At 41.5% G+C, this 24,714-nt stretch overlaps 2 protein-coding genes and 1 non-coding gene across 6 annotated transcripts; all 3 read left to right on the forward strand.

Annotated features, from left to right (window-relative positions):
- The first annotated feature begins 1,082 nt into the window (after positions 1 to 1,082).
- Positions 1,083 to 10,838, forward strand: zc3h11a (zinc finger CCCH-type containing 11A). 4 transcript variants are annotated; one of them, XM_062415309.1, is made up of 17 exons: positions 1,092 to 1,168; positions 3,704 to 3,775; positions 4,525 to 4,672; positions 4,946 to 5,065; positions 5,453 to 5,576; positions 5,665 to 5,847; positions 5,977 to 6,042; positions 6,131 to 6,304; positions 6,672 to 6,749; positions 6,910 to 6,990; positions 7,096 to 7,158; positions 7,249 to 7,770; positions 7,902 to 7,975; positions 8,069 to 8,567; positions 8,845 to 9,014; positions 9,238 to 9,437; positions 9,566 to 10,838. In XM_062415309.1, the coding sequence occupies exons 3-17, from the start codon at positions 4,619 to 4,621 to the stop codon at positions 9,780 to 9,782; spliced, it is 2,625 nt and encodes an 874-aa protein (XP_062271293.1). In that variant the 5' UTR covers positions 1,092 to 1,168; positions 3,704 to 3,775; positions 4,525 to 4,618; the 3' UTR covers positions 9,783 to 10,838. The 4 variants fall into 4 exon arrangements, with proteins under 4 accessions (XP_062271295.1, XP_062271294.1, XP_062271293.1 ...); XM_062415308.1 differs by having other exon boundaries at positions 1,110 to 1,168; positions 1,502 to 3,775; XM_062415311.1 differs by having other exon boundaries at positions 1,083 to 3,775; positions 7,905 to 7,975.
- Positions 5,128 to 5,246, forward strand: LOC133978247 (small nucleolar RNA SNORA26). Its single transcript, XR_009925007.1, has one exon. It is a non-coding gene; the product is annotated as a small nucleolar RNA SNORA26 (small nucleolar RNA).
- A 4,817-nt stretch (positions 10,839 to 15,655) lies between the features above and the next one.
- LOC133977856 (zinc finger protein 235-like) lies at positions 15,656 to 18,543 on the forward strand. Its single transcript, XM_062416153.1, has 2 exons — positions 15,656 to 15,842; positions 17,532 to 18,543. The coding sequence occupies exons 1-2, from the start codon at positions 15,656 to 15,658 to the stop codon at positions 18,353 to 18,355; spliced, it is 1,011 nt and encodes a 336-aa protein (XP_062272137.1). The 3' UTR covers positions 18,356 to 18,543.
- Positions 18,544 to 24,714: the final 6,171 nt, after the last annotated feature.

Genomic DNA, 24,714 nt, shown 5'->3' on the forward strand with positions numbered 1-24,714 from the left:
GGAGAAAGGACTGTGAAGGTTTAGAGAAATATGGTGTTCCTGTCTCCCAAAAGGAGCATAGTTCAGTAATTAACGCACTGTCAACTGGTATTGTAAGCTTATCATGCTGCAATTCTAACTTACATGACACTGTTCATTTAACCATTATAGCATTACTGTTGACTGCAGCTCCATCTTTGCCAAAAAAAATCAACAGCACTTTCATCAGAATCTCCCTCACTCCAAGAACAATAAATCCTATTAAATATAATTAGATAGATTAAGCTTTGATGGTAGAACATGGAACACCGTATTTACTCTAACATACAAATATGTTTTGTCTAACAAAGTCAAAGAATGTTTAATTAAAGTCATACATAGATATTGCCCTGTCAACTCCATTATTTGCAAATGTATTTCTGACATACACAATAAACGCTCCTTTCATAATGATGTGATGGAATTGAAGATGTTTGTATTCAATCCTTCTATGTAACAATGCTTTGGGCTGCCTTTCAGTTGGATCTGAAAACTTATTTTGCTCTCAAATAACATAATTTTGTTATTCATATTCAACAATCCTAAATTTGCCAGCAATTAACTATTTATCATTATACATTATTAACCAAATTTTACATTCTACATTAATAAAAAGAAATTCTGGAAGAAACTATCTTAATACAACTCCTAAACAAACTGATCTAAAAATGTATCTTCAAACCCTGTTAAATATAAAAACCTGTAATCAAAAATTAACCAAAACTATTAACGTATGCAAACACTTCAGGATTATAGCTTACCTGAATACAACCTCTTGTGTGTGTTCATATAGGCCTGTTGTCTTTTTTTTGTTGTTGTTTGTTGTTGCTGTCATTTTACACACTGCTGTCATGAAATTGTCTATTTTTGTTGTGTTTATGTTTTTATGTCACAGTTTCAATGTGAAATGAAATATATATATATATTTGAAGTATTGGAGAAAGGAAACCATGTTGTTACAACTAGTGGTACACTAGGTGGCGGTAGTTTATTTCCCGCCCATAAAACCAAAGAAGAAGAAGAATCGCTCTTCGTGTATTTTTATCCTGCTGCCGCCATTTTGCTTCAGTCTGAGTGCGGCAGGCAACGAATCGGGACGGAGTGTTTACTACATTTTACAGCTTTTAAAACTCTTTAAAACCCGAAACTGGTAATTAACACCGTATACTTTGTTTACATCATCTTTGTCTGTGACATTGTAGCATTAAAGCGAATACCACGGTTATTACAAAATACACAGCAGTCTCGTAAAGCTCCTTTAACATTGAGCTAACGTTACATGGTTTAGTAGGCCTCTCTTTTCTAGCATGGGCTTTACGAGAAAAGTATTGAGATGATAACATCAGTTTACTTATATTCTGATAATAGCTATTAGTCGAACTAACTGATAATGTAAATTCACTATATTATTTATGAAGGTATTATTCTAATCTTTGTTGATCATTATATAGTAACGTTAGTGTCTTTTCTTCATCGCTCGTAGTTCGTTCCAGCTAGCTTTGGGCTACTTTTTATTACTCAACAGTAAGTATGTGATTGTTTTCTTGACTGTCTTGGTTTCTAAGCTTTCGCCATACATACAGACAGGTGGCAAATTAAAGGAAAAAATGAATTAAATGAGTGGAGAAGATGTAGGTGCAGGTTCGCTGTATAGTACAGATAAGCATTTAATATCCAATCATACTCTGAGGCGTTTATGATATTACTGAACAGGCCCAGTTGATTCTGATTTTGTATCAAGATGGCAAGAGGAAAAGAGCTCAGTGAAAGCGGGTTGATTGTTAGAGAAATGATGGCAGGAACTTTAGTCACAAAGACTGCCCATTTGGCTCGTGTTTCAATAGGAGCAGTGACAGTAAGATCTATGGGAAAGACATCAGTAAATAGGGTTGTAAATTGTGGTCGACAGATTAAATTTGATGACCGTGATACCTCGTACATTACTGCGATATGTAAGAAAAAACAGAATAGCAACTCTTCCTCTGATGATTGACATGATCAGATTGTCATCAAGAACAGTCCTTAGAAAATTACATAGAGAAGGATACTATAGTAGGATTTCAATGCCTAAACCTCTCATCAATGGTGCAAAAACCATAGGCACTGGTCTACAGAGATGTGGAATAAAGTGATATGGTCAGACGAGTCGTCCGTCACCATATTCTGCACAAGTGGGTGACTGCATGTGCCGCGTTCACTGAGAGAACTGTACAAGCTTGATTGGTTGACCCACAGTGAGGGGATCGGTCAGTGCAAATCAACACAAAGTTGATGTGAGTGTCGACCACCTTTGTCCTCCTGATGGGGGCGGTCTCTTCCAGGATGTCAGTGCCCCCATCCATAGGGCACAGGGGCTCACCAAATGGTTTAATGGGTATGAAAGTGATGTGATGCTATGACCGTCACAGTCTCCACATCTCAACCCAGTTGAACACCTATGTGAGATTTTGGACCAACATGTTAGACATCGCTCTCCACCACCATCATCAAAACACCAGATGAGGGACTATCTATTGGAAGAATGGTGTTCATCCCTCCAGTAGAGTTCACAGGCTGTACAATCAATGCCAAGTTGCACTGAAGCTGATTGGCTGGTATGTGGTGGCCCAACGTAGTTTTTTTCCTTTAACTTGTCACCTACCTTTTATATTGAACCATTGCTGAAGGTGACCTGTAGTGTATGTCATTTCCCAAAAAACATCAGTTGTGGTTAGTTAGTTGCACCAGTTATTTGGCCCATAATTTAAAATGAAAAGGCAAGGTGTAGAAGTATTTGCATAACAAATAATGTGAGGTGATGCCATTTTGTTACTTTAGAGTGTATTCTTTTCCTGTTCCTTAAGATGGAAGCCAGAGTTGTTTTTCGGGCTTATCATCAGTGTCAAGCTAGATTAAATCAACAACAGGTCTGAATGCCAAAACATTTATTCTGGAGTAGATAGTGGAACTATATAAGCATGGGTTGACAATGCAGTGTAGTGACAGTAGGAGCATGTTTGTCTCATGTTGCTGTATCTTGAGTGTGCAAATGTCAAACTCCCTTCTTTGTATTTGCGCACAACTGTCTGTCTCTGAATAACCCTTTTTCAGTTCCCTGGGGAGTGTTTTTGATTGATTTGTAGGTTTAAAACCATCCTCTTGGCATTGGCCCTTTGTGGGGATCCCTGGATATGGATAGCTTGGCCCCCCCATGGTCCCCCCCTCATTGAGAATACATGGGCAGAAGATTTTTTTTCCTCTTCAGCATTGGTAATCAACAGCTGAAAATATCCAAAAGCTTGAGTAACCTGGCCATCTTTTCTGCTGCCATCACCTAAATGGCACCAAGTGTGCAAAATGCCACCAAGCCCAAGAAGAAGCTGAAGATGTTTTTTTTCCCCCCATTCACCCGCCAGTCCATGTTTGTCTCCTTTTTGCCACATCAATTAAAGCATTTTTGGATCTTTTTTTTTTCTTTTCTGGCTCTTTATGTCCCCCTATTCATTTCTTTCATTAGTTACACCAATTAATAAAAAATAATAAAAAAAACAAACATCCCCAAAAGGACTCAATTGCATCCAGCATCAGAAATGTTTAGCAGTCTGGCGTCTCAGAGTCTCAGAGAAGGGATGTCGTAGGAAGACAAGTGTCTCTGGGCGATCCACCCCCCTTTTCCTCTTATCTCACGGATCAAGTGTTCCTTCAGGACTCCATACCGCCAAGGAGACACCCCACCAGCAGTCTGCACAAGAGGGAGACAACTTCTCAGCCACCTCAGGTAAAGGTGGCCCAATGCCAAACATAAGAATTGTCTTGTTAGTACAGTTTAATACAATTTAATTCATCTTTAATCAGCTTAAGACCCTAATATGTTTGTGAAGGCTTCCTGGCCATTCGAATCAAAATTAGAAGTATATTATAATTTCCATAAAAACACCATCAGGCCATCTTACATGTTTTCCTTTTTTATTTTTGTTTACATTTCCAACAACCTTTTCTTTTTTAAAAAATGTGTGAATATTATCGTAGTGATTTGCAAGTTCTCCAGTCTCTTGCTGTGTGTCATTAAACAAACAGACCGTTGGTCACAGAGGACACAGTCTTTTGTCCACAGCACAATGTTTGACTGGAGTATTTGCACGAGATCTGTTTCATATGAACAACACTGCTGCCTTAAAATAGCACGACCCTTCTCTGCCCAGCTTCTGGTTTCATTTCATATAATCATTGTTTGAGCATTAGATTTTGTTTTGTCTTTTAAAGCAGAGAAATAGTTCATCATTTGCATCAGATATAAGACACACCCTGGTTGACGATGATGTACTTAATTCCTGTAAGAATCCCAACTACAAGTTAGAGCAAGTCATGCTTTCCTTTTTCAAATGATAATTTAATATGAAAAAACAAAACAAACTACAGACTGGTATTGGCTTCACATGTGCAGACGTGTTATAAAGTGTTGAGTGAAGTGATGCAATGGAGCAGGGTGTCTGTTTCTGATGTGTTGCTGTTGCTCTGTGCCATCAGGGAGAGTTCTGTTGGCCCTGAAGACAACCAGCTGCTGGGTTTAAAGGTCATAACCTCATCACCTCCGCCTCTCAAGACGCACACCGGCCTTACTATGACCAACCATGGAGACGACTGCTACTTCTTTTACTATTCCACCTGCGCTAAAGTAAGTCATGTTTCACAACAGAGATAATATATATTATACACATATGACTAGTTTGAAAGTGAGAAGAGACTAGAAGCAAGAGTATGGTCTTCCTGTGGCCCCTTTTACATAACACACATTGCTGGATAGGTGTGTGTGTAAAGGGGACAGCCAGCATGGTAGGATTACACTCACTAGACATGTGTCTGATTCCAGAACGCTATCTAAAATCACACACAGGGGGAACTGTGGGACCTGTGTATAAACGGTGCATGTGTTTCTTTTACCTTGCAGGGAGACAGCTGCCCGTTCAGACACTGTGAGGCAGCTATGGGAAACGAGACTGTCTGCAACCTCTGGCAGGAGGGGCGCTGCTTCCGTACCGTCTGCAAGTTTCGCCACATGGAGATCACTGTAAGCAGAATTAATTTGAAAAACACATTTTTTTTATACAAAAGAAATATCTCCTTCATGCTTTGCCCATTCGAGGCTGTGTGTGTCTTGAATGGCCATTAACGAAGGGTAGAAAAAGTCTCCCTGTAAACCTGGGTCAGGAGCACCACTCCTGCCTCTGGACCTGTTGGGAGGAACACCCACTCACCTACCTAAACAGCTGTTACTCAGAATAAGAATTAGAATGTCTGTAGATTATTGGTAAGCTGCATCTGTGTTTTAGAGTTTGGTGTTATCATGCCAAGCTCCATTTGTCCCACCAGATCTAAAATGTTCAGTCTGTCAAGTCTGATATAAATCTGCTCCATGGATTCTGTTACATGTTGTTCATCTCTCTCATTAAAACAGAAAAAGAGAAAGGAGATACCTTGTTATTGGGAGAACCATCCAGCCGGCTGCCAAAAGCCACACTGTGCCTTCTTCCATGAAAAGGCCCGTTATATTGATGGTGCCTACGTCCCACCTGATAAAAGTGAGTAAACTTTGTGTAACCTAAAACTCTGAGGATTGAAATGTAGAGATTTAAGACCACATAATGATAATCACTGTCATCCTGCCAGGTCAAAGCAAGAACGAGGAGCAGCCGTGTGAGGAACCAGCTCCCCCACCACCAGCCCCTCTCCCCACTGCAGCTAACCCTCAGCTCAGAGGAGTCATCAAGACAGAGGGTCAGGAGCCTGTACCGAGCCCCACCCACCCACCAGTGGTGATTAATCCAGCTGACGATGACGAGGACGAAGATGGTGAGTTGGATTTGATCTGATAATGACTTTGTTGTCTTTTTGTTTTTTGTATTGTTTAACTATTTCTGCCTCATGTTGATACAGGACATTTCTGTAGTCTTTAATACTCATGTATCTTTATGCTTCCAGACCAGTTCTCAGAAGAGGGAGAGGAGGGCAAGGTCGGCACTTCTCCTAGAAAGCTCCCCAAATCAGGTGAGACTAAGTAATTATTATGACATCATTTGTGACTCTGCAGTCTAGCGGGACATAGACTGACCGTGTCGATGTTGTGTCTCCACAGATGAATCGCTGAACTTTGGAGTGAGCACCCTGGAGGAGATCCGGCTGAGGAAGGCCCTTAAAGCCAGCATGAAGAGAGCCGGTTATCCCATCCAGAGCGCTGACACCTCTGCCAACGGAGAGAAAGAAAACATCCAGTCATTTTTCAGACCGGCCCTTTATGAAGCCAGAGATGGTAACAATCTGAAATCTGTGATGATCAGAATTTCAGGGCACTGAATATCCAGATTTATCATCCTCACACATTCTACTCTATTACTAATTTGTTGTTATATCTTCAGTGTGAAGAAATTCTAGAATTAGATTAATTTATTTATTTTAATTGATGAATGTGATCAATATGGATAATACCTAATGCACAGATATTTAAATATTATATTACATACCGGTTTTGAAGCAGCATCTTACATGGCTTGATCTGATGAAGAGATGATGTTGACAAAATAAAACAAATAAATGTTCATTTTAAGTTTCAGATTAAATAGAGAACAACATTATCCTATTCTCAACCAGCACATTGTTCCTTTCTTTTTTTAATGTAGCCCCGCTTGTCTTTGAAGAACCAGGGAGACCTAGAAGCAGTGTGGCTGAAAGGCTTGGAAGGAAGGTGCCCATCACAGGTACATTTTCACTTTTGTTACACCTGTACACGAAATACACTGGAGCTTCTCAACAGATTTTAAAATGCATCACTTCAGTATTTAAAATGATTACTATGATTTATAATGGTAATAATCTCAGTGGGATAGATTGGAAGCTCATGTCTCATCCTTTCTGTAGATGTGAAAAGAGAAGGACTGAAAAGGAGTCTAGCTGAACGTCTGGGTAGAGGTGTGGATGAAGAAGAGCATCCTCAGAAATGTGAGTACTGTGAAATATCTAAATCATGCTGATGATAGATGTTCATCATCATGTCTGTATGGAATGTTTTATGTGTCTAAACTGTTCTTTCTTGTGCTTCTTCAGCTTTAAAGCATGTTAAAGAAAGACTTGGATTGCATGCTGGTCATGTTGGACTCACTGAAGCAGGTAAGACATCTAAACAGTAAAAGACTGTACCTTCTTTCTGACAATATATGACTCATTACCTCGATTAAAACATTGTTAATTGTTGTCCAGCAGCTGATAGCAATACAGGCCCAGAGAAAGCTGCTGAGCAGATCCGCATTAAAACTCTGGAGGAGATCAGACAAGAGAAAGCAGCTCAGTCTCAGAGCCAGAAAGACAGTCCTTCAGCCACAGCTGAAATCACTGTTAACACCAAAACCACAAAGGGTGTAAAACGAGCCATCACCGTCAAAGACGACTCCATCAGCCACATAAAAACCTTTTCTGAGATCCTCCATGCCAAGAAGAAAAAGGAAGAGCAGGAGCACAACCCCAGCCCTAAGAAGACCAAGAACGCTGCTGAGAAAGCTGCAGGCAAGATCCAGGGAGAGCCTGACCCAGCTGAACCCGGGCCTGAGTCTCCAAACACAGGGGAGATCAGAGTGAAGACCCTGGAGGAGATCCGCAGAGAGAAGGCAGCCAGGATTCAAGCCCAGCAGACTCAGGACACTGAAAACAAGAAGAGCCCGAATACTGAGGAGAACGGTGCTAAGAAGCCTCGCCTACTGCGCGCCAAGAAAGCAGCTTCTCAAAGTAAGACTCTGACAAGTGTATTACATGCATGATTTTTAGTTCTCTCTGTCAGATAAATCATTCACTTTGCTGATCCTCATCTTCTGTACCATGGTTTAGAGTTCTTAATGATTATTTTCTGTCAAACTCAGCAGGCATCACCACATCTGAGAATAGTGATGAAGTGACGGACAAGCCACTGAAGACTCCTGCTGCTTCTCCTCAGGTATGTATTGTAAGATACTGCATCATTAACTGTGGCTGCTTGTTATTCTGCTGACTGTAGGTGATGGTAAACGTATCTCCTTGTGTCTTTTAGACCATGTCTGCCACCAACAGCGTCAAGGTAAAGAGCTTTGAGGAGATCATGCGGGAGAAACGCCTCCGCAGGCAGGAGATGGAGGAGCAGGCTTCCTCCAGCAGCCAGGACAAAGCTGACTCTGAAGCAGTGCCGTCACAAAAACCATCAACAGGCAGCACCCTGAAGAGGAAGGTTCCTGCTAGAGTCACCCTCACACCACCAGGCTCTTCATCACCTTCCTCCACCACTGTGGTCCCTGACTCTACCCCCTCCGCCCAAAAAGTCCCTGTTCGTAAACAGATCCCCCTCAAATCCAAGGCTGCGTCACCCCTGAACAGCACTGCTGCTGTCCCTGTGCAGCAGGGTGAGAGCCAGTCCTGCTCACAGAGCCCCAGCAGCTCCAGAGAGGTCCCGGAAAGAAACACAGTGAGCTCCACTGCTCCTCAGGGTCCCACTGCTGAGAAAACACTCAACACTAATCAGAAGAAGTCCCCAGAACACAGTGCAGACACCAAAGGTACCTCTCTCTTTACTCTGCATACATACAGTAGCTCCATGTATCTGGTCGGCTCTCTGCAGTATCCTGATGAATGTCCTGTAAATGACAGCTACAGTTTTCCTCTATCAAAGTACAGGGTTTAGACTAACCTGATTATTTGGCTTTGTGTTCGCTTAACTAAGCTTAAAACAGGATTCCTACATGAGTGCATGTGTGTAACGTGTAACAAATAACATGAAGATGAAGCAGCATCTTATGTCATGATATATAATTAGGACTTTGTTTCTTTTTTCAGTGAGGCCCAAACTGAATGTGAAGCCGTCTGTGATGAAGCCAGTGCAGATGAAGCCGGGCCCGAAGAGGAGAGGAACAGAGCGGTCTGCTGTAGCTGCAGTCAAACCTCTGAACAGCACCTCCACTGTGCTGGAGGAGCATTTGCAGGATGCAACATGCAGAGACAGACAGGTAGGTTGGAATACTAGACATGCAAAGTTTGTATGTTTTCATGCATATCTTCTAAAAATGTGATATGACACATTTCAAATTTGCTTTTGTATTCTCATGTAGCTTTTACTTGATTGATTGATCTTATCATTAATTCAAAGAAAAACCAGCAGCTGAAGTGAGGGGGTGATGTGAGTGGTCTCGTCCTGTTAGTGACTTTGAGTGATTTTTGTTGTATATTCAGGTGTTCCCATCCTCCAGCACAGAGGCTCAGCTGAGCTCTGCTGTTCCTCATAGTCCCAGCACCCTGCTGGAGACAGGCTCCAGCTCCAGCCCTCTGAGAGAGGATCTGCAGACTGTCCCTGTCTTCAAACAGAGTCCAAGCCAAGAAACCAGGCCGGCCAGCACTGCTGCTGCCACAGAGACCTGTACAGTCCCCCAAAGGTAAGAGTCCACACAGCGCTTCAAACTGACACTTGAAATTTAAAGATAAGACAGTGTAAGTGTGAACTGATGAGGTGTTAGCTGCTTTGCATTACATCAGTATTAACCAGCTTCTCTGTGTGTTTTAGCCCGGTCATGAAGAGTCCCTCTCAGCCTAAGCCACGGAGACCGAGTGTGGCCCAGCCCCGCACCACCTCCACCTCCAGCGTCGCCTCAACCTCAGCCGTGGACGACTTCGAGGAGCTGATCAACGAGTTTACGGACGACCACATGGAGGACGACGTGGACCCCGGCATCGGAGAGGACGACTTACTGCAGGAGCTGTCAGAGATGATTGACAGCTGAGGGCTCCATCATCACCCCGCCTCAAACCTCTCACAACCTTGTCTTGTGATAGTGTGTTTGAAGACCATCACCCACTATTCACTATAGAGCGTTTTGTTTTGTTTTTTTAAGACATTTTTCTTAAAAGTCCAACTTATTTTAAACATTAGGGTCATATTTGTTGTTCTTTACATTTTAGACATATTCTCTTATCCAGTTCTTTCTTCATTTTCTGCTCTTATGATTATTTTAAAGACCTTGTGTTATTCTACAGAGCTTCATCATGTTTTATGATCATTTTATGAAAGCAGCTGTGGTGCTTACAGATGTAGTTTAGACCACTGTCAGTTGGTCAGGAACTCCTGGAAGATGTTAAGGGTTAAAATGATGAATGTGTTTTAGAGAGAAGTCATTTCTGTATACTGTGTATGCACCGGGAAGAGCAAGCTGAATATAGCAATGATTCATTCTGTTGCATTTACAGTAGCCTGCCCCCCCTCACTTGTTTTTGTTTTTATATGTAACAAGATTGTTCAGTTGGTTTCCAGATTATGACATTTAAATGTATGAATTTCACTGTCATGGTGAGCAGCAAACTTTAAAACCTCAGAGGAAGTAAAAATATATTTTCCAAATCTCAGCAGTCATCATGTTGATGTTAGTTTATCCATCAGTTCTAAGTTATATTGATTTTCCACTCAGATCTTAATGAGTGCACCTTCTGCCTGTGACTGTCCCTTTTTATAATGTGTGAAATGCATTCGTTAGTTTGAACAGTTCTTTTACTCAGCATCCATACTTTAAAACTAGTGTGGGATAACCTCTCTGGTCTTTGTTAATGAACACCTCAGGGACTGTTTCTGATGTTTCTATGTTCTTTATATGATCGACACAACACTGTATTTCATTTCAACAATGCTGTCTTTAGCTGTTTTTTCCCTTTTTATGTTGGCATTGGTTTATCAATGTGATCTGAGAAAAGAAGAACTGGTTTGCTCTGTCCTGACCCTTTTCAACAAGAGTTTAAAGTGACTTGTATAAATGACTGTGTAAATAAAAAATGCTTTTAATTGATAATTCTTAATACAGGTCTGTGTGTTTATTATATGCCTCACAAAAAAGATGATTACTGAGGTAAAGCTATATCAACCTCTTCATATAATACAATTCAACTACAACCTCTAAAATGAGCTTTTAGCTTGATGCATTACATTGGCAACTAGGTGTGTGTGAGAGAGAGATAATAAATGATACAAGAAACTCTTGCTGTAGAAAGCACACACTGATAGCTCTCTTCTTTTTATGCATAGCCAAAACATATTTTACCTGTAGCTGAGTCATCTAGATCCAACAATGGATGAAGTCATATGAAGTAATATTAACCCTTACATACTGTTTGGGTCAAATTTGACCAGTTTTGACATTTGACAGCTGTAAAAACACCCCAAATGTCACACATATACAGATGTGGTTTTTTTCATATGATTACTGCAACAACACAATATATAATAAATGGCACTAGGTGTATTCCATAATGATGCAGGATACACATGACTTCCAATGAAGACCAGGAAATAATGCAGTTAGTCAGTTAAGTGAAAACACAAAACACGAGTGAATACACAAAAAGTTCAACTCAAGTAAAGTAAAGGTTTGACTGAAGTACATGAATAAGTGTTATCAACAGAATGTATCAAAATATCAAGCGTAAAAAGTACTCATGCAGAGGGAGCCTGTACAGTGATGTATTGCCAGATATTATAATACTGGGTTGTATTTGATACATTAATGTGAATGAATTTTCTACTGGTAAGTATTACTCCATGCAAAACTGCTAAAGTGTTACTGTAATTCATTCTGAGGCGAAATACAATAAAACTAATTCAAGCATAATATCAAGCATATACAGGAGCTCTTAAAGTGGCCTGTGCAAAGTAGTCATTAATGACCAGATGTCTCCTTACACATTATATTGATCCTGTAGACATGCATTATTAAGTTGAGGCCATATACAGTAGTATCTCATTTCCATAGTAAGTCATTGCCACCAAAGATATACTGTATTTAAACCAGAGAGATTTCCACAGACATGGCTCTAGGCATATGAAAAACTTTGAATAATCATTTGTGTATCAATCAATCAATCAATCTTTATTTATATTCCAACTAGGCTGCTTAAGGAAGTCCTTCCCTCTGTTAGTACTTCCTTATTAAATATGATCAATCTGTCTTTAGTGACAGGATATGTACCACAGTCTTTTAAAGTAGCTGTTATTAAACCACTTCTTAAGAAGCCTACTCTTGATTCAGAGGTTTTAGCTAACTATAGGCCCATATCGAACCTCCCCTTTCTCTCTAAGATCCTCGAGAAAGCAGTTGCTAATCAGCTGTGTAACTTTCTAAATAATAACAGCTTATTTGAGGATTTTCAGTCTGGATTCAGAGCTTATCATAGTACAGAAACCGCACTGGTAAAAGTTACAAATGACCTCCTAACTTCATCAGACAATGGACTTCTCTCTGTCCTCGTCCTGTTAGATCTTAGTGCTGCCTTCGATACTATTGATCATCAAATCCTGTTAAAGAGACTTGAACATTTAATTGGTATTAAAGGAACAGCATTAAACTGGTTTAAATCCTATCTGTCAGATAGATTTCAGTTTGTAAATGTCAATGATAAATCCTCCATGCAAACAAAAGTAAAACACGGTGTTCCTCAGGGTTCAGTGCTTGGACCAATACTATTCTCCTTATATATGCTTCCTTTAGGAAATATTATTCGGAAACACTCAATAAATTTTCATTGTTATGCAGATGATACTCAATTATATCTATCAATAAAGCCTAATGAAATCAACCAGTTAACTAAACTACAAACATGCATCAAGGACATAAAGGCCTGGATGACCTGTAACTTCCTGCTGTTAAACTCAGAAAAAACTGAAGTTATTGTGCTTGGCCCTAAACACCTTAGAAACACATTATCCAATGATATAACTACTCTGGATGGCATTACTTTGGCCTCCAGTACTACTGTAAGGAACCTAGGAGTTATATTTGACCAGGATCTGTCCTTTAATTCCCACATAAAACAAATTTCAAGGTCTGCCTATTTTCATCTGCGTAACATTTCAAAAATCAGACATATTCTGTCTCAAAATGATGCTGAAAAACTAATCCATGCATTTGTTACTTCTAGGCTGGATTATTGTAATTCATTGTTATCAGGCTGCCCTAACAAGTCTCTAAAGACTCTCCAACTGGTCCAGAATGCAGCTGCACGCGTTCTGACAAAAACTAGTAAGAGAGATCACATTACTCCTATTTTAGCTTCACTGCATTGGCTTCCCATAAAATCAAGAATAGAATTTAAAATCCTTCTCCTCACTTTTAAAGCTCTTACTGGTCAGGCTCCATCATACCTTAAAGAGCTCATAGTACCTTATGTACCTACCAGAACACTGCGCTCCCAGAACGCAGGCCTACTTGTGGTACCTAGTATCTCTAAAAGTAGAATGGGAGGCAGAGCCTTCAGTTATCAGGCTCCTCTCCTGTGGAACCATCTCCCAGATTCGGTCCGGAGGGCAGACACCCTCTCTACTTTTAAGAGTAGGCTTAAAACTTTCCTTTTTGATAGAGCTTATAGTTAGCAAGCTCCTAGTTTATGCTGCTATAGGCTTAGACTGCCGGGGGACTCCTACCTCCATGATGCACTGAGCTCCTCTTTCCTCCTCTCTCTCTCTCTCTATCCATCCATCTATATCCAATAACATTCATGTACTATTAATGCATTCAGTAACCTACACTTCTTCCCCGGAGTTGTCTGTGCTTTCTCATCTCACAGGCAATCTGGGCCTGTAGACGTCCGGATGACAGATTCCAGTCCCGGACCTTCTAGTTTCAATGTTTATTTTCAATGTGCTACTCTCTCTCTCTCCTATTCTTCCTCTCTCTCCCCTCTACCCCAACCGGTCGAGGCAGATGGCCGCCCACTTTGAGCCTGGTTCTGCCTGAGGTTTCTTCCTGTTAAAAGGGAGTTTTTTCTTGCCATTGTCGCTAAATGCTTGCTCATGTGGGAATGTTGGGTCTCTTTATAAATTAAAACTTGAAGAGTACGGTTTAGAACCTGCTCTATGTGTAAAGTGCCTTGAGATAACTTTGTTGTGATTTGGCGCTATACAAATAAAGATTGATTGATTGATTGATTATATAGCGCCAAATCACAACAAAGTTATCTCAAGGCGCTTTACACATAGAGCAGGTTCTAAACCGTATTCTTCAGGTTTTAATTTGAAAGAGACCCAACATTCCCACATGAGCAAGCACTTAGCGACAATGGCAAGAAAAAACTCCCTTTTAACAGGAAGAAACCTCAGAACCAGAACCAGGCTCAAAGTGGGAGAACTTCTGCCTCGACCGGTTGGGGTAGAGAGGAGAGAGAGCAAGAATAGGAGAGAGAGAGAAACACATAGAAAATAAACATTGAAGCTAGAAGGTCCGGGACTGGAATCTGTCATCCGGACGTCTACAGGCCCAGATTACCTGTGAGACGAGAAAGCACAGACAACACCGGGGAAGAAGTTTAGGTTATTGAATGCACTAATAGTACATGAATGTTAATGGATATAGATGGATGGATAGAGAGAGAGAGAGAGAGAGGAGGAGAGAGGAGCTCAGTGCATCATGGGAGTAGGAGTCCCCCGGCAGTCTAAGCCTTTAGCAGCATAAACTAGGAGCTGGTCCAGGACAAGCCTGGCCGGCTCTAACTATAAGCTTTATCAAAAAGGAAAGTTTTAAGCCTACTCTTAAACGTAGACAGGGTGTCTGCCCTCCGGAGATGGTTCCACAGGAGAGGAGCCTGATAACTGAAGGCTCTGCCTCCCATTCTACTTTTAGAGATACTAGGTACCACAAGTAGGCCTGCGTTCTGGGAGCGCAGTGTTCTGGTAGGTACATAAGGTTCTATGAGCTCTTTAAGATATGATGGAGCCTGACCATTAAGAGCTTTAAAAGTGAGGAGAAGGATTTTAAATTCTATTTTAGATTTTACAGGAAGCCAATGCAGTGAAGCTAAAATAGGAGTAATGTGATCTCTCTTTCTAGTTTTTGTTAGAATGCGTGCAGCTACATTCTGGACCAGTTGGAGAGTCTTTAGAGATTTATTCGGACAGCCTGATAATAATGAATTGCAATAATCCAGCCTAGAACTAACAAATACATGGATTAGTTTTTCAGCATCATTTTGAGACAGGATGTGTCTAATTTTTGAAATGTTACGCAGATGAAAATAGGCAGTCCTTGAAATGTGTTTTATATGTGAATTAAAGGACAGATCCTGGTCAAATATAACTCCTAGGTTCCTTACAGTAGTACTGGAGGCCAAAGTAATAGTAGTTATATCATTGGATAATGTGTTTCTGAGGTGTTTAGGGCCAAGCACAATAACTTCAGTTTTTTCTGAGTTTAATAGCAGGAAGTTACAGGTCATCCAGGCCTTTATATCCTTAATACATGTTTGTAGTTTAGTTATGTATATGATTTTTCAACAAAAAAAGTTTAATTATCTCATTAAACACCTTTAACTGAGATTTTGATGAGCACATATTTTTTCATAAATGTGTCAAATTTGTATGCACAAAAAAAGAGATGTGTATATGGTGTTTTTACAGCTCAGAAATGTAAAAATTGGTCAAATTTAGTCCATATAATTCTCTCCACGTGTAACACATGGCGGGCAGGTTGTGGTGTAGTGTACTCTCCTGACCAGCAGATGGCGCCACAAACCAGCAGTGTCCCTGAACACTGACAGAACACTCGAGCCGGCATGCTTGTGCTTCCGGAGCAGTAGATGTAAACAGAAGGACGTTCCGCCTCTGGAGACTGCAGCAGAAAATATGACCAAACTGGAGCTGTTAAACGTGTTTCTCAACGACAGGCTGACAGCGGCCGCCGAGGAGATTTTCCGAGCCGTTAAAGATACGGTGGCCGAGTATCAAAGCGAAATCTTGCGCTCCAGAGAGGAGAACGAGAGGCTCAAACGGCTCCTGAACGTAGCCGTCCAACGACTGCTGCTGCAGCCAGGTGAGGAGGAGCTGCAGCGGTCAGTGTGTGCTCTGCTGTCAGGTTCACTGCTCTATGAATGCTGTAATGTTTAATACCTTTTAATACTGGTGGCTAGAATGACCATTACCTCTATGCAAACGTACTGTCAAACACTTCTGAAACAAGATAACTGAGATAACTAATACGTAAGAGCAATTTAAACAGTTTCAACATTAAAGTGGAGTTTAAATACTTAATGGATAGACTCACAGTTCTTCAAATGTGTGTTAAAGCAGAGGTCAGGTGTCCATATGAACATTCCTCCTGTTCATACTGACTATTAAAATATCTCCTTCAAATGTGCTTTCAGTGGAAGTGATGGAGGACAAAATCCACAGTGTGTCATTTAAAAGTAGATGATCAGTTTATATTCAGCTTCATCAGTGTGAGTTAGTCATATCAAGTGATATCTGACACATTTACAGTCTTTTTAGCATCAAATTCCCTCTTAGTGTTTCCCTGTTGAGATGTGGTGGAAGTATAGTAACAAAAAGACTTTGGTACTAAAAACACTGTAACGTTCAAACATAGAAGATGAAGATTTGAAGCTTCATATTAGCTTCAGATCAACTTTTAAATATATGTTTACACAGAAAGAGGACTGGATTTAGTCCTCTATCACTTCCATTGTATGAGCATTATGAAGAGATCTTCTAATGGTCAGTATGAACAGGAGGAATCATTACAGCAAGTTAAACTGCTTTCAGTGTTCATTCGGTCACCCAATTGTTGTTGATATATTAAATATTAAATCACATTAATATTAATAGCAAATAATTAATATCAAATAATGTCAATCATGTAATCAGTATCATCAGCTATGATGTTTATTTAGTTCATATCAACTGCTCTATTTCAGTTAATGTGCTTCTGTTCCTGTCAATATAATATTTGGCTGATAATGGACTGATTACATTGACGAGGGATAATTGCTTTGGATAGCATTTACTCAGATTACAGAACCCCAAAAGTATATTATGATAATAATGCTGTGTAAAAATAGAAATCATTGGAAGTAGAGATGAAAATGAAAAGACTGGGGAAACTATAGTTAGGGAAAGCTGCCATCCAGAGTTCAAATGAGTTAAATCACATGTGTCATCATGTACATCTTCACTAGCAGTTGAGGACAGTCACAAACACAGTATTGGAATAAGGGCCGCAACTAATGATTATTTTCATTATCAATTAATCTGCAGATTATTCTTTTAATTAATCATTAGAAAAAAGTCAAAATGTATCATTTCTTAGAATTCAATGATGACATCTTCAAGTGTATTTCGTTTGATCAGCAGTTCAAAACAAAATGTCAGGTATGAAAGAGAATGCTCAAATTCGAAACTACGCAAATATTTGGCTTTTCTGCAAAAAAAAAAAAAAAATAGTTGCTGATTTCACAGGTAAAAGATATATGCATACATTTAGCCGTTGAAACTGTCAATTCATTGAAGGGCTCAAATTGTTTCATGTAATTCCTGTCAAGCGAAGCAAGATTAAATCTGCAGATGTTTGAATGAAGTTTGGTTGAAACACAGAACAGAGTCAAACTGGTGTTTTTGAAAAATAAAAAGTATCTCACAGGTCAGGCTGAGACATCACTAGAGAGACACAATTACACTATTATATTTAAATGCACTAAGTGTGACTGTGATGTGTGTATCTTTTCAGAGTCTCACTCTGTCCAGCTCCAACAAGATGATCAGCCCTGTGAGTCTGAATGGAGGAGCAGTGTGGAGCTGCTGCCACAAGTTAAAGAAGAGCCCAAGCTCCGAGACATCCAAGCAGATTGTCCACATGAAGGAAGCGAGTCATCGGAAGGAAACTGTAGTCATGTCGAGCCCCTGCAGAGGACACAACCTCCACCAGACCTAACAGTGTGCAGCAGTGAAACTGTCTCTCCTCCTCCACTAACATTCCAGGAGATCAAGACAGATAGTGACACAGACAAACAGCAGCCAGCCAGCAGCTCACCATCCTCTCTGACTGTTCATTCAAACTGCCCGCCTGCTCAGAGCGAGTCTCACCGCGACCCCGCAAAGAGTCACAGGACTCAGAAAACAGGTCTATCAGGCTCTGCAGGTGTTCAGGTGAAAGGATTACCTCGCTCGATCGGAAAACAGAGCGTGCACGTGCTGCAGTTAAAGAATGTAAGAACCCTCAAGGCGCCTCCATCTCGCCCCTCTCACCCGAGCCAGAGCATCCAGAGGTGGCACAGCTGTAAAGAGTGCGGGAAGGGCTTCAGCTTCGCCTGCCAGCTGGAGGTCCACATGCGCTGGCACACCAAGGAGAAGCCGTACAGCTGCGCCGTGTGCCGAAAGAGCTTCACCACAGTCAGCATGCTGAAGAGGCACCACCGCATCCACACAGGGGAGAAGCCCTTCCGCTGCCACGTCTGCGGGAAGTGCTTCAACCAGTCAGCGCACCTCAACACCCACTTCAGACTGCACACCAGGGAGCGGGCCGGCTGGAGTCGAGCCCCGCACTCCAAGTGAGCCTCCAGAGATCCTCAGAGAACAAGAAACTAAAACATCTGTAAACTTGGAAATGCTTTAACTGTCCAGATGTCCAGGTTCAAACTGTACAATAATTGTGTTTGATTGTGTGTCTTCTCTGTTGTGCAATACAGTGTGATATGCGGTTCATTGATTGTGTTGTTGAACACACTTTTCAAATGAATTAAACGATCATTTTGTGCAACCTGGGTCTTGTGATCATGGTTTTAGTGACAAAACACCCTCAAAAGCACAAACATTGACTTTTATATACATAATTGAGTTTGTCATATTTCTCTTCATGTTTGTGCTTTTGCTCTTGTAAGTGTTTGTTCTTATCATTTTCACATGCAAAGTTCATCCATGAGACTTTCTGACATGGCACCACTGGTAGCTTCAGTTTTACAAGAGTCCAACAGGGCAGCCAACATGAGCAGGCAATCAGCCAGGTTGTAAACATAGACAGTGAGGTCAAAAATCACATTGAGACCACATTGAATATCTCTATTATTTTCACATAAACCTGGAAAGTTTCAGGAATCAGAAAACAAGAAGTTATGAGATGTAAAAAGAACAAGTATTTAAGGGCAGCAATCATATTTAAGCAAATTTGTGACTGACTAACTTAACAACTTTCCTTTACTTATATCTTTTCCATTGAAGTGTTCAGATGGATGTGATCTACTCATTAGAGACTCTTTTGAATAACTCACAGCCAGTGTTCACTTGCTATAAGTATGAGTGTGCCTCAAGTTTCCAGCAGGTCATTGCATACTAAGTAACACTGTGATAGTAGGAACTAAGTGAAAATGTCAGAAGTTAAATGTTTATTTTTAACAAAGAGGAAGTTTCTTAGTGTCAGATCATGGCTACATGAGAGGTTTCTAAGAAGGCAGTGCAAGAAGCTCTAAACTGCTCTGCAGAAACTGGATCAGTTGTATCCGAAACACGACCAGTCCGATCAAAAGTCACCACACCACCAGAAGATCAGTAGTTCCCTGAGAAACAGAAAAGCAATTTCATAGATACAGATTTTTGCCTTCCTACTACTATAATTGGAAAGTGGGATGTTGTTCCGTCTGTCCGTCCACCTTTCTCCAACCCCCTGCATCCCCTCCAAGGTTCAGGGAGCCAGCCATTGCATATGGCCTTTTTTTCACATTTCATTTCATGTCAACTTCAATTTCTATTTCAATGTTAAATAAATAGTCTGCAGTTATACTTTTTATTTACTCAGAGCTACTGCCACCAGGGACTATTTTTTCAGCCTGTGACGTTATTGCGTAAAGCCGCCGTACGTAGGGGCGTGAACGACGGGTGGAGAAGATCACAAATAGAGGAGACATTTATTCACGGCCACGGACATTTTCAACATGCCTAACAAGAGCAAATCACTGTTGGAAAATACTCGCGATGCCCCCAAACGCTGCATGACATTAGGGCAAGGTGACGAAACTCCAGAGATGTCAGGTAAGAAACCACAAAACTCAATCCACACAGTAGCTAATGCTAATGCTAATGCTACAGTTTGTTAGCTACTCACCCATACAGCCTTCCAACCATTTGATTATCCTTCCGCGACACGAATTTACACATTATGTTCCTCTTTGTCTCAGGGTTAAGATCCGTTTTGTTGCAGAGTTAAATAATAACTCGCATAACAAAAACTTTGATTTATGAATGAGGGTCCGGGATTATGTTGTTGCTACAAATAAACGCGCTGCGGATACACACATACACACACACACACACTTCTGGCGGTAGTATTTTTTTGGTAGTTGGATAATGCTGGAAGCACAATTATTGTTGATCTTCATTTTTTACAAGAGGCTGCATTTACGTTGGTTACCACTAAACAGTCAAGCAGCACTACAATCTATAAAGTATATATATAGCCAAATCAACACATTTCCTTTTCAACTGTCTATTGCGAATGAGTAGTTGTCGTCATGGCACAGACTTACCGCGGTAACCTCCCCCTTCCCGCCATGATGGTAGGTACGCCCCCCCGACTCCAGCTTTGTTTACGTTATTGTTGACACGGTAGCTGCTAGCAGAGGAGGTTGTTGCAATTCTGTACTGTTTTAACAATGCCTGGAAGTAACTGCTGCGTTAAAAACTGCTCCAATGCCTCACACGATCGTCGTGGAAACCATAAGAACAGTGGGTTACAGTTTTTTAGGTTCCCTTAATGGACAATGCACTTAGGAAAGCAAGTATCCGACATCACGAGGAGACGTCGAATTTCTTGGGTGGCTGCAATTAGAAGAAAGGACCTTACTTTTGATCACATTCCACAGTCGATGAGAGTGTGTTCTCTGCATTTTCACTCGGGTACGTTCTCTAAAAATGTCTTTACATTTGTTTATGTTGTCGTCTCTTTAAAGCCACGAAGTGTACCTTATGTTGGTGCGAACCCTGAAGTGCATCTGAAGTTGTTGTCTAGCCTGCTAGCAGCTAGCTCATTACATAACAAACTGTTGCTTCTTCGAAAATGCTCGATGGCCAACCATCAATGTTGTTTTAAACAAAACTAGTTGAGATTCTGTTCATGATATTACAGTGTTTCCCACAGAAAATGTGTTAGTTAAGGTGGTGATTGTTTGGATACAATTCACCACACCAAGATGGCCAACATCAGTCCTTTTGTTTTGAGCTTTCCTCAAGATAATCACCACCTTAACTTACACATTTTCTGTAAGAAACACTGAAGGTGCATTGTCCCCATTCTCCCATGTGTCCTTTCAATGTGTCCTGTGTCTTTCAATGTAAAGCTTAAAGCATTGATTACATTGATGAGTTTTTCCATCTAATTATTCTGTTTTAGGTAAACCATCATATGAGATGTTGGAGAACCACCCTGACTGGACACCATCTTTGCGGTTAGGCCACAGTGATGTCAAGACAACAGATGCAGCGAGATATCAGCGGCAAGTAAAGCACCGCAGCACCCAGCGCCAGGAGCAAGTGCCACCGCTGGCAGAGCATCAGGAGGAGCAGCCGCCATCCCCGGCACAGGACCAGCGGCCTTCATCCCCGGCACAGGACCTGGAATGTGGACTCTGCACATCTAGACAAGATGTAATCAACAGTCTTTTGGAGGAGAACAGAAAGCTGAAGGAGGAGGCACAGGACCAGCGGCCTCCATCCCTGGCACAGGACGTGGAATGTGGACTCTGCACATCTAGACGAGATGTAGTCAACAGTCTTTTGGAGGAAAACAGAAAGCTGAAAGAGGAGCTTGATGAGTACCGGATGAATGAGAACTTTCTGAGTGGTGATGATAACACAGTGAAGTATTACAAGGGACTTCCAAACTATGTAATGTTTCAGACACTTCTATGCAGTCTCACGCCATATCTGCCTCAAGGTAGGATGAAGAAACTCTCAACCTTCCAGCTTGTCCTGTTGACTCTAATGCGCCTCAGACTAGACCTGCCAGTACAGCACCTCAGCCGTCTGTTTCGGGTACACAGGACAACAGTCAGTGATGCCTTTCAACATACCCTTTGAGTGATGTATGCACAGCAGAAGGGGCATCCACAAACCCCACGCAATGGAAGTGAAACCACTGAATTCTACAGTTCTGGTTGTCACAGGCCACCATTTGACCTTCCTCTGGTCCAGCACAAAGACACCACACTGCATTTTTTCTCTTTGGTGCTTTTTTGGCAGTCTGCTTCCTTGGCCTCTTCACCACTGTCTGTGTCTGTAGTAGTTCACGAAGCATGAAATATTGCACCACAGGGAGAGCCACCTTCACAAAGAAGTCCTGTGCATTCTAAAGCCGTGTATTCCAAAATGTTTTGTCTGGAGCTATGCACAGAATCACACAGTCCTTCAATGTCCACACTACAAAGTCACAGTAGGAACTCTCTGTTACAAACAGTTGGGTCTGGACCTGGGTGTAGTACTGGTGTTTTTTCTTGAGGTGCACCTGACCATCAACAACATGCAGACAGAAGTTACGGCCATCTGATGAGCATGCATCAAGGATTGTGCTGTCCTTGTACTTCGCTGGGCATTTCACTTCTGCAGCCTTTCCCACAACAGGTGCAAGTAACAATGGCATCTGGATGTTTCTACCTGTGGGAAGGCCGGGTTCACAAAAAACCCACAAGTTTCCACTTGTTGATCGGTGTGCTGACTATTTTGGGTCTCACCGTCTATTCGTCTGTTTAGAGACCTCTGTGTAGCTGCAGCAGATATGAAATTGATGCAGTGGCCAACCTCTGGCAGGACCTTGTTGATGCTGCTTGGCAGCTTCCAGTGGGCCGGTTCGTCTGTGACTGTGGCCTTCTCCTTTAACCGTACACAGGCATCAACCATAAACAGCAGGGCTCCGACATGGGTGCATGACTCTGCTACACCAGCCATGCATGTACAGTGGGCCGAACACACTTGCCCTGATGGTGTGAGGATGACCCATGGGGTGAGTGGAGGCTCTCAGAGCTGTCGTGAATGCATGACCTGTTAGATAAATAAATTAGGTAAGTAAAGTTAGGTAAATAAATTAGAGAAACAGTAAAAAGCCTTGAAGACAAGGGACACATTTGATTTCAAGTTACAGCCTAGTCTAGACTTCGGAGATTTCACTGACCTCACATTCACACCCTAAATGGCTTTAGTCTAACCTAGACTTCAGAGACTTCACAGACTTCACATTCACACCATTAACTACCCTGGCCTAACCAGAACTGGTTTGTCTACTTCGAAGCCCCCAAGACACAATGCCTAGTATGTTTTATTGGGCTAAAATCAAATCACAACTGTACATAAGGATAACAAGCTGCAAAACATGTGGGAAGTTAATCTAACGTTTGTGCACATGGAACATCTCGTTACAATCTAGTGAAACAATCTCAGTAAATTACATTGTCACTTTGGTCAATAAGTGTCTGGTAAACACAATGTATTCAAAACACATTAGCATCAGCATAAAACTCAAAAGGTGCATCTTACCTTTGCCAGAACAACGGTGTTTTGAGCGTTTGGAGGCTTGTAGATGGCCAGGTCTTGCACCCAACCACAGCAGAACGTCTCATAACTTTCCAGTGATTTATGGCTTTTAAATTCGTGCATCGTATAATGACTGATGCCAAAAACCAAGTAGTTGACTATGTCCATATATGTGCATGTGGTAAATGGTCCAGGTCTCTGTCCCATTCTGCTGCAGGTAGCTCGTATGGGTCGATGTTGTTTATGTCTGACAGCTTCTCCTCATATCTCTGCTTGGCGCTGGCAGTGAGTTTGTTCCTGTAAGGACCCTTTTCCTTTGCATTTTTCTTCTCCATGTATTTCTTTATTTTCTATCTCGGAATGTCTCCTGCGTCTCTATGTTGCGTCTTTCCTCCTCTGCCCCTATGCCGCTCTGACTACGTTGCCCCTGGCAACTGATAGCGGTGGATACCATCATGGCGGACGGGCTCAAACCCCTCCCCTCCCCCCCCGAAAAACCATGTGACTCCTCATTCTCAATTAGATTAGGGTGGAACGTGAGGTCTCCACTGAGGTTAAAGCGATGGTTAGGCGTAATTTCGATGTTTACAGCTTTAGCAGTAGCAGCAGAGTAAAAGCCATCAGGTAAGTGTTTATTTTAATAAACTCCTGGTTTACTTACAAACTTTCCAATGCATCGATTTATGAGTAAAGACCCTATTTGTAGGGTTAGGGTTAGTTTGATAACAATCCAGGCATTACTAGTGGGGTAATTTACGAGATACTCTGGTGGGTCCGTTAGCGCCTGTACTAAGCCATCTGGCTGATGGCTCTAACTCCACCAGTTTGCGACAAAATGAAAAAAAAAGCGGAGCGGGTGGTTAGATAGACCGGATGGTGCATATGACGCTAGGTCGAAATTACGCCGAACCATCGCTTTAAGGTGAAGTTTAGGTTTATAAACTTCTTCAGCAGGTAATGAGTATGCACATTTCCTCTATCATTACCCATCCTTACCAAGATATAGAAATTATTACTTTGTTTGTTTTAACATATGACTGTTTTCATTAGCTTGCCAGGGCACAAGTGTGTTTGGGGACACATACTTACTGTGACCTTCACATACAAATATACATTCTTCTCACTGCTTTAATCTATGAGCGTGTCTTTTGGCAAGTAAACATGCTGCAGTGCCCAATGGGCGCAACGTTCTGGTATAAAGAACCACAAGACTCCAAACAGCATAAGTACTGTCAAAAGAAGGTTGTGTTGTAGAGGTGTTAGAGGAAGAGTAGCTGTTTCTAAACCACTTCTCAAGAAGTGGTGGGCTAATAAATGCCAACATATATAGCCCTCTAGTAGTATTGACTACACACTGACCAAGGAGAAGTATCACACTCCATTCTTCACCGACATGCTAC

The sequence above is a fragment of the Scomber scombrus genome, chromosome 3 (assembly GCF_963691925.1).
Source record: "Scomber scombrus chromosome 3, fScoSco1.1, whole genome shotgun sequence".
Lineage (NCBI taxonomy): Eukaryota > Metazoa > Chordata > Actinopteri > Scombriformes > Scombridae > Scomber > Scomber scombrus.

Coding starts and splice junctions, on each gene's coding strand:
- zc3h11a (XM_062415309.1), top strand. CDS start 4,619: ATGACCAACCATGGAGACGACTGCTACTTCTTTTACTATTCCACCTGC. Junction 6,305..6,671: donor CCTTTATGAAGCCAGAGATG/GTAACAATCTGA, acceptor TTTTTAATGTAG/CCCCGCTTGTCTTTGAAGAA. Junction 6,750..6,909: donor AAGGAAGGTGCCCATCACAG/GTACATTTTCAC, acceptor TCCTTTCTGTAG/ATGTGAAAAGAGAAGGACTG.
- LOC133977856 (XM_062416153.1), top strand. CDS start 15,656: ATGACCAAACTGGAGCTGTTAAACGTGTTTCTCAACGACAGGCTGACA. Junction 15,843..17,531: donor ACGACTGCTGCTGCAGCCAG/GTGAGGAGGAGC, acceptor GTATCTTTTCAG/AGTCTCACTCTGTCCAGCTC.